The sequence below is a fragment of the Podarcis raffonei genome, chromosome 11 (assembly GCF_027172205.1).
Source record: "Podarcis raffonei isolate rPodRaf1 chromosome 11, rPodRaf1.pri, whole genome shotgun sequence".
Lineage (NCBI taxonomy): Eukaryota > Metazoa > Chordata > Lepidosauria > Squamata > Lacertidae > Podarcis > Podarcis raffonei.
The window spans coordinates 18,461,281-18,477,971 of NC_070612.1; the positions used below are offsets into that span (position 1 = coordinate 18,461,281).

The 16,691-nt window shown below is 42.7% G+C and overlaps 1 protein-coding gene across 3 annotated transcripts in view; it reads right to left on the reverse strand.

Annotated features, from left to right (window-relative positions):
* Positions 1–2,093: 2,093 nt before the first annotated feature.
* RICTOR (RPTOR independent companion of MTOR complex 2) overlaps positions 2,094–16,691 on the reverse strand; it is a 60,152-nt gene continuing 45,554 nt past the window's right edge. For all 3 annotated transcript variants that reach the window (XM_053407648.1, XM_053407646.1, XM_053407645.1), the window contains 8 exons: positions 14,835–15,864; positions 13,116–13,296; positions 12,172–12,256; positions 11,701–11,940; positions 11,243–11,401; positions 10,554–10,677; positions 8,286–8,424; positions 2,094–8,188 (listed from right to left, as the gene is read on the reverse strand). In XM_053407648.1, coding sequence (XP_053263623.1) covers positions 8,120–8,188; positions 8,286–8,424; positions 10,554–10,677; positions 11,243–11,401; positions 11,701–11,940; positions 12,172–12,256; positions 13,116–13,296; positions 14,835–15,864 — 2,027 coding nt within the window. In that variant the 3' untranslated portion in view covers positions 2,094–8,119. The remainder of the gene's footprint in view (positions 8,189–8,285; positions 8,425–10,553; positions 10,678–11,242; positions 11,402–11,700; positions 11,941–12,171; positions 12,257–13,115; positions 13,297–14,834; positions 15,865–16,691) is intronic.

Consider the following 16,691-nt stretch of genomic DNA (forward strand, 5'->3'; position numbering starts at 1 on the left):
TGATCGGCAAGTCCTAGGCTCTGTGGTTTAACCCACAGCACCACCCGTGTCCCTAGGCTCACATAAATATGTAAGTAAGTAAGTAAGTAAGTAAGTTTTATTTGTATCCCTCCCTCCCTGGCTGAAACTGGGCTCAGGGCGGCTGACATCAAATCAATAACTGTGGTAGAAAATCACGCAATAATTATATTGCCTCCTAAAAAACAAGTCAGGGTCAAATTAAAATCAAATTAGATGGCTTTCCGCAGGAAATGCTCATCTAATTGGCTCCTCTCACCAGCTACTTTTCTTGCCCAAGTCATAGCCTCTCCAGGACGCTTTTCGTTTTGAAAGGAACAAAACAAAAATGCCTGCCCTTCCAGCTGTTGGAATGCTGCTGTCATTAGCCCCAGCCAGCCTGGAGACCAATGGTGTGGGATGATGGGAGTTGCAATAATAATAATAATAATAATAATAATAATAATAATAATAATAATAATAATTTATACCCCGCCCATCTGGTTGGGTTTCCCCAGCCACTCTGGGCGGCTTCCAAAAAAATATTAAAATACTGTAATACATCAAACATCAAAAGCTTCCCTAAACAGGGCTGCCTTCAGATGTCTTCTAAAAGTCTGGTTATTGTTGTTCTCTTTGACATCTGGTGGGAGGGCGTTCCACAGGGAGGGCGCCACTACCGAGAAAGCCCTCTGCCTGGTTTCCTGTAACTTGGCTTCTTGCAGTGAGGGAACCGCCAGAAGGCCCTCGGCGCTGGACCTCAGTGTCTGGGTAGAACGATGGGGGTGGAGACGCTCCTTCAGGTATACTGGGCCAAGGCCATTTAGGGCTTTAAAGGTCAACACCAACACTTTGAATTGTGCTCGGAAACGTACTGGGAGCCAATGTAGGTCTTTCAAGTCTGCCGTTATATGGTCTCGGCAGCCGCTCCCAGTCATCAGTCTAGCTGCCGCGTTCTGGATAGTTGCAACCTATCTAGAGGGCACCATGTTGACTACTCTTGCTCTTCCGACCTCCATACTGCTGGAAGCTACTGGCACAAGGTTCAGATAAAGAACTTTCATACTACTGTCCACGCAGGTCCCGCTAACTGAAAATTCACCAATCTGCACTTAAAGAATTATGCCCAAACCTTGGTATACACTCCACAGATTCACTTATCTGTACAGTCGACTTCCTTGCTTTTTTGTGTGCTTTGTGGGTCGCCATCGACCATTTTTGAACAGAAACCAAAGGGAAAGAGAGTGAGTGGGGACCAAGATCAGACAAATCATAGAGAAGGAAAAGTTGGACCTATCAGTGAGCACGAGAGGTCTGACAAACCTGCTATTCCCTTTGGCTGTAGCGATTTCAAAAAGAAACCATGTAGAGGGAGGAGAGAGAGATCAAACAAATCCTGCATTAGAACATGAACGCTCACCTAATGAACCTGGATTTCCTGGAAATGCATTGTGCTTATAAAAAGCAGGACCTGCGAATATCTTCAGTTTCCTAATTCATTATCCCAGCTACAGCTGAAGTGGTCGTGGCTCAGGGGTAGTAGAGCATCTGGACCAATGTTCAACCCTTGGCAACTCCAGATAGGGAGAGGCCCCTGCCTGAGATCCTGAGCGGCTGCTGTCTGCCAGTGTGGTTAACACTGAACTAGATGGACCACTGGGTCTGACTCCCAGGTAAGTCAGTTGCGTAGTATTAGGTTACAATGCCCCCTAGTGGGCAAAAGGAAAACTCCAGGTCAGTTTTAAAACAAAACTAAAAATGAAGGGTGAAGGGAGAAAGCCACAGCGAATAAAAGGTCAAAAGACAAGACAAATGCTAAACATCAACAACTCTACTTGGTTGTTCAATGAAATTAGAATTACAAGGGAGCAGGGACACAGACAGGACCTGCCACCCTCCACCACTTTCCTCCACGCATTGGCAGGCAAACATCTGAATAGGGCTAATGTCTCAATTCAGTGGCAAACCTGAGTTGCAAAAATGAAAGGAATATTTATTTAAATTTGCAGTAAGGTGATTGGCTTGGTACCCAGCAGCACCAAACGGTGCAGAGGGGCTCGGAGATGGTGAAACATCAGGCGTTTTACTTTAAGAGAGCAAGTTCAAAGTCCATTTTATTAACAATGCATCCCTTTGATAAGATAATGCTTCAGGAGGCTTTTAATGTTCATAGATGTGAACTGTACACACTGTACAAAACAAAACAAAACAAAAATCCAAAAAAGGAAAGAGAAACAAAAAAGAGATCAAGAATCCAGATGGGCAGATCCAATTGGGGACAAAGCCTCTTCAAAATTATACACAGCTCAATGAAATATTCATACAGAAAATATATAAATACTTTTTCTTTCTTTCTATGTTACAGGTATACAATATAAATCAGATTTCAATGTCCATTCAGTGACCTACAAACAATATAACTTCCAAATATGTAGCAGCTTGTCAACTGAAAAAAAAAAAGAGGAAATATGACCACATGGGGTGGAGACAATGAGCTTTGAAGTTTTTCATACTCTCTTCTACCACTCCTCAGAATGATTAATTTACATAATCTCTAACATCACACATAGTTTGGGTTATTGGCAGCCACTATTGAAGCACATCTCCCCGCCCCCCGCCCACAAATTACACCTACAAAATACTGCCCCTCCCCCTCAAAACTTCTTGCGTTTTGTGCTAATCTAACCTATGCAGTGGCAGAATGGCAAGTTCTCTCGCTCTTCTCTTTTTTTGGCATAAATTACATTTTTTCAAATTAAATAGTGTCTATTTTATACAAGCAGGTCAAGCAAAAAAAGTGCAATTTCTGCATGCTGTGGCATCGCTATCCAACTATTTTACAAAAGAAAAAAATCCAAATAAAAACCACATTCTTGACTGAATTAAAAAATGATAATTACATAGCAAATCTGGATGTTTGTGCTGAGAAGTCTAAAAACAAAACAAAAAACAAAGACAGGGCTGTTGCCATTTCTAGAAAAGGAAAATTTCTAGTAGGGATTCTATCATGTTCCCATCACCGCTAGCCAGCATTTAATAGTGAGGTACATTTAACTGGAAAACACATGCCCATCTGCACGGTCACATTTTTCTGCACAGGAGGGCAAGCAGAAGGGTGTGGTAACAAGGATTGTTACAGAAGGCAATCTCAAAATAAGAATTTTCTTTTCCTATTAAAAGCAAAAAAGAAAAAGGATCAATATGTTTAAGGCAATATTCAGCCAGAATTAAGCCCTAAATTTAGAAGTGCCTCTCTTTGGGTCGGACCCCATGCCCTCTGAAACTTACATTCACTTCACAAGTGGGGCATCAGCTTTGCAAAATCTTTATATAGAGAGTGCTGCCAGAAACGCAAGCAGCTGAGCTGCCACCAAAATGCTTCCAGAATCTTATTTCTTCCTTATACTGCTATTCAAAGAGTTACTGAAGGACATTCTCTGCCGCCTGGCATGTATTCTAGAATGTGTCGGATAAAGCAAACTTCTGAACGCGTTGACCCGTTTTCTAGAATACTGAAAATATTCTAGAGGAATGAAAACCGATGGTGCCTAATTAGCAGCAGCAGCCTATATGGCGGATATTATGAACAAGGTCTTTTTAGGACTGTATGGGCCTTTTGGCACACATCTGACAATGTGACTTGGATCTTTTGTGGACTGAGTTCAAAGATCTGAGCTTTCCTGACTCCAGCTTCCCTTTGCCCCTTCAAAAAATTTGTTCCTGGGAGTTGGAGGGGCCTTTGGGACTAGAAGGGGGAGCCACTGGCAAATGGAGAGGGAACTGGCAGAAATCACCCTGCTTATGTGAGCAGAGGACCAACTCGGAATCCAAACCTATATTGCAAGGGGCTAACACTTCTTTGTCTGATGATCAGACCTCTTAAAGACATAGAGAATTAATAACAGCTAAAGGTTTTCTATGCCTATCATACAATCAGGCTGCTGCCATATGTATTAATGGAGGTGCTGAACTTGAGGTACTCAGATCTAACAGTCTGCGTCACAGCCAATATCTAATCCTTAACTTATCTGTCGTGGGGAAAACAGAACTCCTACAGAGTTATATTTGGAATGCACTGAACAAAAGCAGAAAAAGGATGTCAATTAAAAGTGTTCTGTCAAATGCAGCTTTTTGGAATACTACATGCTCCCCTTTCCCTCTAAAAGACCTGGAGAACTTTGGGATCCTTGTTTAAAATCCCTTCCGTCCAACTTTTACTGCAGTAAGTAGGGCAGGACAGTGTGTGTGCATGAGAGTGAGATAGATGCATCTAAACAAGTCCCCCATGCACTGGAAGGGTCCATTCTGAAGCACTTAGAATCTCCTTTGTGACATACCTCGCAATGTCAGAAAGGGGATCTTTAGCACAAGGGTTTCTACAGGGATCGGATGCACTGATCTCTCAGAAGTCACTGAGCCAATCCCGCAGTTCCCATCCCTCTGCAAAAGCAACAGTGGGACATAGTATGGGGGCATGGTCCGCACCACCCACATAATTCAAACTGTGATGCTGGGTTTCCTCAAGTGCCATTGTATTTTCCTTTTCTGGGGACGTTTCCTATGGTTTGGCTTGGTGCCCAATTCCTGTTCAGGAGCACCTAAGGCTACCCTGTAGAATTTGTGATCCTCCAAGCCAAATGCAACCGACCAGGTATATACAGCCGCCCTCTGATTTTTCTGTATCTCTGAGACTTATGAGGTTGTCAAACAGCCGGCAGTTCACAATTCAGGGCTTTTGCATTTGGCTTGATGGATTAAAGGTCGTCCAAGTACACAACCGAATGAGATGCTACTGTGACTGGCCAAGGAGTACTCAATTCAAAACACAGCTTTTCAATGAAAACCCATTGTGTTACACTCCAGAATATATTCTGCCACATCAAATTAATTGACAAATTAAAGTAAACGCAAGGTATCATATATGAAACACTCAGTACTGACATTATTACATCCTCAACACTTACGGAAATATGTTTTCTTTCCTTAAATTTATTTGAAAAATTCACTTGATGTTACTTTGCAGTTTTCTTGGTGATGGTCAGGATGGAAGTCAGAGTTCTTTGAACTTAAAGGCAGTGGTGAATTTTCTGGGTGTAGATGCTGCAATCCAAGTTTGCTGTTTAATTTTCCCTATTCATTTTTCACGCCCCTTCTTTAAGAGCTGGGTTGGAAAGCCTAACCACCTGAACAATTTATTTTGTTAAATATAGATTTATTTATTTTTTATTTTTTTAAAAAAGCCTCAGCTACCTTTTGTCTTGGAAGCAGAAATGTAAACTAGAGTTCATGAATTAACTCCAGCTGGAGTCAGCAATCTATAGGTCTTAATTACTCTATCCTAACTGAGGTAGTGTTCACTACTACTGTATTAGATCAGGGGTTTTTTTGTCCTGTTTTAACTGTGAGTACTACATCACTCCTTTGGGGTTTACACCACTATTTGGTCTACTGTAGCTAGCATTTTGGTTTTGCAAAGGAGTTGTATTTAAGCCCAAACGATATATCTGTAAATACTGGCGGATAAGATTAATGGATTCCATGTGGTTAATAGGTAGACATTAATTCAGCTGAAGCCCCCCACCCACTTGTTCCAAAGAGCTTTGATTGAAATGGAAAAAAACCTGAGGGAACTAATTTTGCTGGGAACCCTCCATTTACATAGGCCTAAAAGGGTTCTACCAATTAAATTATAGTGAAGGCCACATGACCCGATGAAAGCAGTTTTAACAAGTAATACTATAGGAAGGGGGAAATGGCCAACTCCTAGAAGGAACCTCCACTGCCACACCAAACATTCCTCTACAACTCAAGGAAAATAAGACATCTGGTTAAAGGGTGGGGAGGTAACAACTGCCTCTACAGGCCCTCTGCTCCTTCCTGTCACCTTCCAGTTAACAAGGCAACAAATGGGGGGAAAGTAACTTCAAAAACCTGGTAACGTATTCTTATTCCCACCACCAACCTCCCCCCCACTGCCATCATCGTATGTGAAAGAAGGTCTCAAAACCTCTACATGCCCCGCAACCCCACCCAGTGTCGCATTCCTTGAAACCAAAGTCATCATCAAGTCAGAAGAGGTGAAGATGAGCACGCCACCAAGACAACTCCTGTTCCTTTAAAATTACTTGTTCCCCAATGGCAGGTTAGAATGGCAGTGTAGACAATGCAAGGAAAACACGGAAGCTGGAGTTGAACACTGAGCTCATCGAGCCAGGAGAAAGAGGCTTTGGCAAAATTAAGCCATAGTGCGATGGGGAAGATGCTCTCAGAGGAGCCACCGTGGTGAATGTGGGAGGAGAAAAAAAGAAGCGGATTCGGGTGCTGTGCATCCAAAACTTCCAGAGGTCAAGAACTGCTCGTTCTTCCATCTGCCCTGTACAGGAAGGGCAAGGAGCCTAAGTGAAAGAAGGGCTCACGAGGAACTGCAAAAAGGAGCTTGACAAAAAAGTGTCGGCTGTAAGCATTTGCCAGTCTCCTACTAAGGAAAGCAGAACTCTTAGAGGTGGTTTGGCTTTTAACTTTTGCAGTCTTCCCTGTGTTGTGGAGCAAAACCATCTTTTTGGAATGGCAGTGGAGGCAGCCTAACCAAGATTGGATTGCGTAATGAAAAATTCAAATATTCTTAACGTTCTATAACGTGGAACAAAATCCTACCACAAAAAGAATTAGCGCACTGATTAAGCTGCGGTAAGGAATATGCAAAACTGAGCTAATTACACCTTGATAAGCAAATCTTTGAATTTGTTTAATGGGGGGGGGGGTGGCTGGACATAATATGATTGCCAGTACAGTCCCGCTGTACTATTTTCATACACAAGAAATTACAGAGTAACCTCAATCCACTACAGTCAGTCTTTTGTAATGAAAGTGGTTGGGCATTTGTATGTACAGGTTTGCATATATCAAGTTATTTGATTCTGGGGGGGGGGGGGCTTTCGGTCTGGGGACAATATGCACGCGTTTCAAGTCTGCACTTCTAGAAATTTAGGAATCGCATTAAGGGTGTGGGGAGAACTGACCTATATATTATCACCATCATATCATCTGTGCAAAGGATCTGTGAAAGAACAATGGATTAAAGCAAAGGAGTGTTCATTTCTGCATTGCACCTTTAAGGCTTTTCACTACCATTACCGGTATTATCTTGCAATTAACTTTTCACATGTATAATCAAAGCTAAGCGGTAAGGAGAAAAATTAAAGACATGGAATGTGGTATTTTTTTTTCTTGCCTCTTTCCTGATCAAAAGCAGCAATGGGTAGATATTTCCTAGTTTTTCTTGATAAAGTATGCACCCTTATTTGATGGAAGTCATGCTTGTTAAAAGGTTTACATTTAGACAATTTACATACTAGATGAGCATTAATGTAGAAAACCCGACCGAACAACATGCATTATTATATGTACAGGGAAATTCTGATCCCAGGGGTCTGAGAAATGATTTGTTCTTTTTTTAAAAAATCAAACTGTAGTGAAGTTCCTTAATTGATTCAGTTAACACATTATCACATGTAACTGCAACAAAACTAGACCGACTGCTAACACAAATAAGGATTTTTGCTGTTGTAACAATAAAATAACTTAAGACTACCCCAAGTTACTAAGGATCCTCTTCCTCTCTCAGAGATCAGAAATTCTCCAAGTAGTGTTTCACAAAGATTAGGAAAAATATCACAGAAAGCCATCATTAATCCCCTGACGTCCACAGTCCGAGCAGCTCCATTGGTGACAATGGAGATAGAGCCTTAGGTGCTCCGAGATCCAGGGTTTAAAAGGCATCACTCTCTGTCCTGAACGGAAGTAAAAAAAACCCAACCATGTACAACACGTCCCTGCACGCTGTCCTCTATTATTACGATGCTGCGTTTCAAAATAAGTGAAATGAAAACCTGTGCAAGTGTTCAGTGCTTCTTTCTCCTTGCATATCTTGGTACTTGCTACTTTCATTGTTTTAACAATTCCCAGGGGGCTCAGATGGATGGATGGGAAAGCAAGTTCCATGGAGGAGAGGTTCTGTTACTTGTACCCAGAATGCTCCTCTTCTCTTCGCCCAGTCAATTAGACGTTATTATCCGAGGCTACCGACGACTTCATATTTAACCACACCACAAAAAGCAAGGGGTCAGGATTCAGCCGATGGGTTAGCTGTTTGCTGATTTGTTGCTAGTACGGCTTCTGCTTCTTCGTGCATCTGGAAGTAACGAGATAGAATGTTAGTAAATTAGCATAAAAGACAAAAGTCGTATTAGAAGCCTATCAAGAATTAGCTAGATTTCACTTCAACTCACTTGTAAAAACTGGACATCTTGAAAGAGCTCTTGTATGAACCTTCGGGATGGTAATCGAAATGTACAGTGCGCTAGCAAGTAGGACACTTCAGAGTAAAGGCATATGTCATCGAATGCTTGGGGAAACTTCTCTTTAATTCTAATCAGAAAGAAAAAGAAACCAATTCATGCACCATGATTTAACTGTTCCATCAAAACCTAATACCATAAACCTTTAGGAAAGGAAGCCGAGGCAGTTATCTGATATTCCATGCAAATCTATGAAGACAAATCTCAGGACATAAGAATCTTAATTCAAGTGAAAGAGGAACAAAAATACAGACTGAAAAGGCAAATATGGAACTGAAAAGGCTTAAACGAGTCTAATCCGAATCTCAAAGGGCATATGCTCACAATTACTGCAGCATGTGATGAATGCAGGAACACAGTTTTGCCAAGATGGTCATATCCCCATTACCAGATGTTGGATTCAACTGCTGCAGATGCTACACTGACATTGTTGTGTCAAAAGCAGATCTGATATGAACCGAACACGCCAACAACAATCTTACCACAGACAATGCATGAACTTGACAGCTCACACTTGGGTGGCTATACAGCTACTGAAACCATGATGGGTAAGTAATTTTATTAACTCTAGAACCAAGTTCAGCAACCACCTTTGCTAAGAGATTGGCTGATGGCTCACGGTTTCAATGCCATCTCTCAAAGGAAGGCTTTGCCACAATTGTCAAGGCCTACAAACCCATCTATGATTCTAGAGTGGCAAATGGGATAGTCTCCACTCCCTCCACCCCAATCAGCATGAATGATTTCTAACATATTCTCATTGTGTCCTCTTTGGTAAGAGCTGATGATGCCAGAAGCTCACCCTCATCCTTCCTCCCCACTCTTCCCAACTCCAAAGGATCAGTGAGGAGCCTGAGGGGGCTACATCTGTCAGTTTGCATTTCTTAGTGCAGAAAGTATTGATCTGATGTGTAGAGATCTTTCCTGTTCTAATTAATTCAAGAGGGTTCTGGAAGCTTCTCTGCGTGAAAGAAACAAGCAGAAGGTTCCTGATGTTTGGGCTATTCCTTCAGAGAGGCTGAGTACAGCTGGCTTAAACTGGTCCTGTTATCTCTTTCAGTCAAGGTCATGATGACTATAAAAGTAAGGCCAGAAGTGTAGGAATCAAGCCTAGTCAGAGGAATTGGCCACTCTCCAGGCACCCGGCTTGAGTTCCTTGTTGACCTCCCCGTCTGCGACTCCCGGCAAGATCAGGCGAGATCTCAATCGGCGATCCTCCTCTAACGTGAGAAGAACACACCACTCCTCCCCTGCCATCCCCAGGGAGGGGAGAGAGACAGACAGAAATGTATTTACATGCCTTTATTTCTGTCCTTCCAGCAGTACAGAGAAACGTGTCTGCACTCTCTTAACACCAACAGCAGAGAGAGAATAACTCCTCCCATGTACTTCCAGTACAGGTCAGATGACACTCTGAGCTAACATCCGGTGCTCAGTACATTGAATAGACTGTTCCTTTGTTCCCACGGTACAGTCCCAAACATCAACATCCTGTTTGGCTTTCCAGCCATCTGGAGCTCGCTGCTGCATTGCTCCTTTTTCGTAACATCAAGGAGCCTGGGTTTCACTTTCTCTCTCTCTCTTCCTTCTGGTGTGGTGTTCTGTACATAGTATGCTTAGTGTTAAGGTTTAGACTTATTATAAGTTATTGTAAGTTTAAGTTAAGTCTGCTGGAACTGGATTTCTTATGGATAGTGCCAATCCTGAAGGTATTGGATTTGTGACCATTTATGCTCATTTGCCTCCAGTAGCAGGAAAGCTACAATTGCCTCTGGTCTATTTTTTGGGAATCCTGCAAGGTGTTTAAGTTTTTACTCTGCTAACTATCTTCTTCTTTGGCGATCACTCACAGCTGAGTAAGATTGTCTTCCATAAACACGGTTTTAACAATGAATCCGTAAGTGACTGTGGAGGCCAATTTGGGATCCACATGTCCTTCCACAGTGGGGAACATTGGTTTCCGGGCAGGAGTTGATCACAGTGTGGATTTGCCAAGTGTGCCTTCCTCTTTGCATGTTTCTCCCTTGCATCCTGAGTTTGAGTGTCTTCAAAGCCCATGACACCTTTGGTAAAGGCTGTTGGAATTGGCTCTGGATCAATACTGATCCATGACAACATCTATCCCCCTTTCCTCTGCCTCCCTCATCCACTGCTGACAGACTATTTGCAGAAAGAGAGTGAGAAGAGAGTGCTACTTACGTCAAGAGACCTGTTTCATGTCCTTTAGTTCCTACTGAACTGCTCAAGTTGATCACTAATCGCAAGACTTCCTTTCTCAGTAGTATGCGGCATACAGGGGTATCATCCGGGATTGACTTTACACCTTGAGGGGGAAGGACATTTTTCAGAATCAAAATCGCAGGCAGTTGCATGCGTATTCACTGAGAAGTGCCACACATGCATTACAATGCCTGCCATTAGGCCAAGGACTCGTTCAGATGTTATTCCCTTGCCTCAACACTACATATGGAGTCAACGTCTAGGGGCAAGAAGAAACAAACACAGATTCTCCTGGTCTGGACCTTCATTTCTACATGCAATAAAGGAGATAGTGGAAAACAGAGGACAACATGAAGGAATTGTGTCAGCCAAAACATCATGCACAGAGGTGTAGGGTGTGAGCACAAGTTGGGCAAAGTGGGAAAATGCTGGCTGAATGGCCCTTAAGAGAACAGGCATCACCTTCAACTACTTGGCAGTTGTAATGTTAGGAAAAACCTAATAAAGGTTGCAGTCCTAAGTTGAGTTAGATGAAGAGCATGTTCATGCAATACCAACATGCAAAATGTTCAGAATCAGGCTGCAAGTGCCTTAAAGAAAATATTTGACTTCTTACCAGAGGTAGGAAAACAGTCACATGTTGTTATGCTTATGACAAAACCACTTACCTATCACAATATCCGTACTCTTGGTGCTACTGGTTGAGCCATGAGATACAGCATCGCTGCATCCCGAAATCCCAGAAAACTTTGAGGAATGGGGGACCACATCCAAGTGATTGTGCATGGGCTTTCCACACCAGTCAGAATAAGGAATGTCTGAAAATTCTGAAAAAACATACGGAGTGGTTTACAAAGAAGAAAAATACATAGCTTCATTTCAGCTGAGATAATTTAATGTAATATAAATTATAACTGTGAACCATAGCAATGTTAACTCCCGCAGAATATGACACCCTACATTAAATTTCAGTGTAGGTTTCTGGGTCTCAGGACTATGAAACATTCTGGAAAGTTATTTCATGATGTATGAGAAGCTCAAAACAGGTCTGCAAGTCTCCATATCCTTGTATGTGAATAGGAGCTATGGCTAGACTTCTGACTGAAAGAGGTCCAGCTGTACTAACCAGTGTGACTATAGGAAGGATTCACTTTGTTTTGCTGGTAGCCCAAAATGTGCGTGCAGACACAATAAAGGCAATTCTCTTCCGTGTGCTCTTGGAGCCCCGTGTCTTCCATACTTTCAAGGAACTGAGAAGCGTCCGAGCGGCTAGTGTTCATTATCTCTGTAAGACTGATCTGTTGGCGAAGCATCTGGAAGGGACTCTTCACCATCTCGGAAGAGCCACTCGGCACACCTGGAGAGGCTTCCAATTAAACGACAGAAAAAGAAATATAAATGATAAGTGTGGCAGAAGACCAGCTTTTGCCATTCAACCCTGTGTCTGACTTTTTGGGGAATTATTTCGCTCTTTAGAATTAGTCAGCAGTGCAAAAAAATAAATTGGCACTGGCAAAATTCCAAAAGGTACCCCACAGGCTCAAAAAAATGTGAAGACTCCACTGTAGAACAAAAGAGAGTGGAAAGGAAAAGGTACCTCCAGCATCTTGGGGAAAGACTTTAGCGCCTCGTTCGTCAAGTGAAGGCATGGTCTTCTTCTGGAAATAAGGAGTTTCCTTTACCTGAAATATTTGAAGTGAAAAATTATACGGATGAGTTTTTAGAAACGTGAACAAGCCCTCTATTTTTGGTAAATAGCCATTCTTCCAAGCATTTGAGTGCGAATTCACTACTCAGAGCAGCCTACATTAAACCCCCCCCCCATTTTCATAAAACATAGAAACGTGTAAAACCCAATCATAAACACATTATCTGCCTCACAAAGGGAGGTCTCCTTATTAAGTGGGCAGACTGATCTGGTGGTCTGGAAGAGAACAGTCCCAAAATTACCTGGACCTAAGTCATTTATAGGGCTTTAAGGATGATGACTAATGCTTTGACTTGGAAATAAATGGATAACCAGTAAATATGTGAATTTAGGCTTCAAATAAGGGTTTAAAAAATCGTGCTAGAGTTGATCAAGTAAGTTAAGCAAATTACTCCATGCCAATTCCTTCTCTGAGTAAGTGTAGCTTCCAGAGGATATATTCATTAGAACAGGGGTGTGGCCAACTCCCAAGAGACTGTGATCTACTCACAGAGTTTAAAACTGGCAGTGATCTACCCCCTTTTTGGGGGGTTCAGGTCCAAGTTGTTGAGAAAAGCCCCATTTTAGGGGTGCAGTGAGGGCAATGTTGTTCAGCTTTCTTTAGGGGAGTCAAAGTTGTTGAACTTCTTTGGGGGGAGCCAGTGATTTACCAGTGATCTACCACAGGTGTCGCGATCTACCTGTTGGACATGCCTGCATTAGAACAATGAATCTAAGATGCCAAATTCTCTCACGTGAACATGAAGTGATTTCACATGAGGGAATCTGTCATCTCAGATTCATTATTCTGATGTTGTTCTGCATGAAAATTTAGACAAACACAGTGTACATACCTGAAATATTTCATTGATATCAACGGGGAGAGCAAGCCCAATGTAATCATCTGAACTTCCGTAAGTAGCATTAGACACCATGGAACGAACAGAAGAAGAACGCTGCAGTGTGTTTTGGTTAATAGGGCTTAATAAATCCTCTTTATCTAAAGATGATGCATAACTTAAAGCTCTCATGAACCTGTAACAGCATCAAGGGAACCAAAGTCAGTATAACCTGAAAATCACAACTCTGCTCTGTAATAACACAGACAGCATTTTTAAAGTACGGCTAGTTTGGGTGAATATACAGTTTACCTTCTTATATATTATCTGTTTATTAATAATTGAAAGACATACTGTGAGAGCAACACATATACTGTTATGGATGGCTTTCCCAGCAGAAACTATTTCTAAGAGGTAAATTTGTGTTCTGTTCCAGACTAGCATCATCTGTATTTTCTACTTTCGTATTCCATTCTCATTCAGAAACTAACTTTGAAAACAGTTCAGTTAATCTTTCCATTGCTCTGAACCAATAAAAACCCCACCTGATTATTAAAATTATTATTTTAGAGTGAATTGCTTTGAGCAGGAGGGTTGGTTTTTCAATGCAACTGAGATTGTATGATAGGTTTCAGCAGCCCTTCCTGAATTGAGACTGTGAATCAGTTGGTAGAGCATGAGACTCTTAATGTTAGGGTTGGGGGTTCGAGCGCCGCACTGGGAGTTTTTACGATAGGATCCAACAGCCCTCCCTGAATTGGAAGGAGGCCCTGAGTTTGCTATTTTCCCTAAAGCCTAGTTGATCGGAGTGCTAGGAATGCCCTAGGAATTCACTGGTATAGGCCCTTGCCTGAAGTGGAAGGCCATGACTGATTGAAAAAAGGAATTCTCATGCTGCTGGAGCTTTCTCTGAAGTTGAAACTGAACGGCCGTTTGCCTCTTAGGTGGCGGAAGCTATGGAAAACATATCAAAGGAAGCATCGGCTGTGAATGCAGCTCTCCTCTGCGTACATTTAAACTTGTTTCGGTCACACCCAAAATTCCTGGCTACCGTATTTTTCGCTCCATAAGACGCACTTTTTCCCTCCTAAAAAGTAAGGGGAAATGTGTGTGTGTCTTACGGAGCGAAGGCAGGGGGAAGACAGGCAGGAAAAGCCCCCAAGAGCCACACACAAGATCCGTGCGGCTCTTGCAGAGTTTTCCCCAGGAGGGAGAAGGGACTGATGCGGCCCAGTCAGTCCCTTCTCCCTCCTCGTAGAAAAGCCCGCAGGAGCCGTGCGCTCCTTAAAGGGTGCGCAGCTCCTGTGGGCTTTTGCGGGATGTGGGGGAATTGCCATAGCAGTGCGTAGCCTCTCCCGGCCGGAGAGGCTGCGCGCGGCTAAAGAAGCCAAGACAGGCAGCAGGATCCATCCCACTCGCTGTCTTGGCTTCTTTAGCTGTCTATGGCAGAAGCCCAGACAGCGAGCGGGATGGATCCTGCTCGCTGTCTTGACTTCTTTGCTCTTTGGGGCTGGGGGCGGGACCCGGGCTTCCCCCAGCAGCCCCGAAAAGCTGTGGGAGAAGCGGATATTTTTTTTCTTGATTTCCCCCTCTAAAAACTAGGTGTGCCTTGTGGTCCGGTGCGCCTTATGGAGCGAAAAATACGGTAATTCTTTTCCTGTTGAACAGCTGGAATCGTGAGAACATTACTTAGCTACGCCATGAAGAAAACTTGAGGAAAGAAGAAGTGCTTACCTGTTTGGTGTCAGTCGAGAGTCTAGACTACCAGACTTCATAGTAATTGTGTCTGTGAAGAGCACATCCTTTGCTGGAGATGCCAGGGCTTCTGAATGGGACAAAGAGGGGTGCATCCTTTGCTGCTGCAAGCGTTTGAGTGTTGCATACCCAAAGGCATCTCGCGAACTGGTGTAGCTGAAGTTATAGTCAGCCAGGCTTTTTATTGTAGCGAGCGAAGGAGCTTTAAGTGACTGTGCTCTCCGAGGAAGGGTGTGCGAGGACCCTGGCGGTACCAGGGAGACAGAATTTGATTTTGAGAGGGGGAGGTGGTTAGGCTGTGGGGTTGAGCACTGGAGTGTTTTAACTGTCTTGGTACTCACCACAGTACTTAAACTCCCACTGTCCGTGTCTACGTTTGTAGTGTCCACTCCCACAGTCTCCCGCGAAGGGCTCGAACTCATTGAACTTATGCCACTCGTGGTGGTATCCGTATTGAAACTCAAGCTGCGGCTTTTGAAGTGAGTCTGCGTAGAAACCTCTCCTATCAGTCTTTCCCGGCTGGCATTTTCCCGGTGGTTTTCGTGGCCGAGGCCTTTGGGAAGCTTGAGGTCATTTTCGCCTATACTTGGAGTGCTATCTGCATCTTCACTGTGTCTGCTCCCGACAAATGACGTCTCTAGTTTCAGAGTGTGGATTTTAGGCACCCGGAACATAGGGGTGAAGTCCTCGCCTCGTGCAAAATCCATGCTGCTGGAAGGCTCAGTTACTGTACGATTTCGCCTCAAACCCATCTTGCTCTCCGAAGAAGATAGTTTGCCACCTTTAGGATCACTGCTACTCCTATGTTTTTTATTAGGTAAGGTTAGAGAATTTAAAATGCGGTTCTTCACAAGCCTGCTTGAAGTGAAGAAGGGGAAGGGATTGCGATCCTTATCTTTCAAGGGTCCCGATCGGTCGTAGAAATTCTGTTCTGCATCTTCAGATATATCTAGGAAAAACGTGCTGGTAGAGGTGCTGCCAACCCTGTCATCTTCCAAAATAAACATGCCTGAAATTTAAATAAAAGCTTGCATTGTTAAAATATTTTTGGTCTATGAATATTTGGTAACTAAAACTAGCTCTGAAAAGTCTATGAAAGCCAACTGCATGTACATTTCTGAATTGTAATGGCTGAAGGCTATTTTAGGTAGGGGGAATGTGCTTAGTATCCTTTTATGTGCCACTAAACTTTATATGTAAGATCAACAGAACCTGGCCTTTTTAAAAAAAGAAATAAAACAATGGTACTCAACACTTAATCACTTCTTGAGCAATCAAAATTTTCATGTTAGTGCTCTTAGTTTCTCCTTTTAACATGAATTTAGGGGTCTTCAGGAGCCAAACTATGCTTTGGAAATGTAATTCATACTGTAGTTGAGGGGTCAGTGTTTGTTCACATCAACTCCCACCTGTCCTAGTCAACATCGGCAAAATGATGGGGGTTGCAGTCCAGCAACAGCCGCAGGCTAAAATCAATTCTAAAATGAATGTGCCTCTCTTATATCAAGACATTACTTCACATTATCTAGTTGGTGATAGTATTTACTCTCCACACCTGACTTTTCTGATTAGCTCCACTATATCCCGAGCCTGCTCTTTAAATATAATGTGATACTCAAACCATCCTAATAGATATTTTGACGTTTCCCATTTCCATCTTAAATCAGAGTTTCTAACTTTCAAGGAAGAATTTTCTCATGTCCAGTCTTTATCTTCACTTTTATACTATCACCCTAGAGAAGAAATGGATCTAATTCTATGCAAAGGAAATCAGTGTTTTATTTTTTCATTTACACCAGATAAAAGCATGATCTAAAATGATTGGAAGCTGAAACT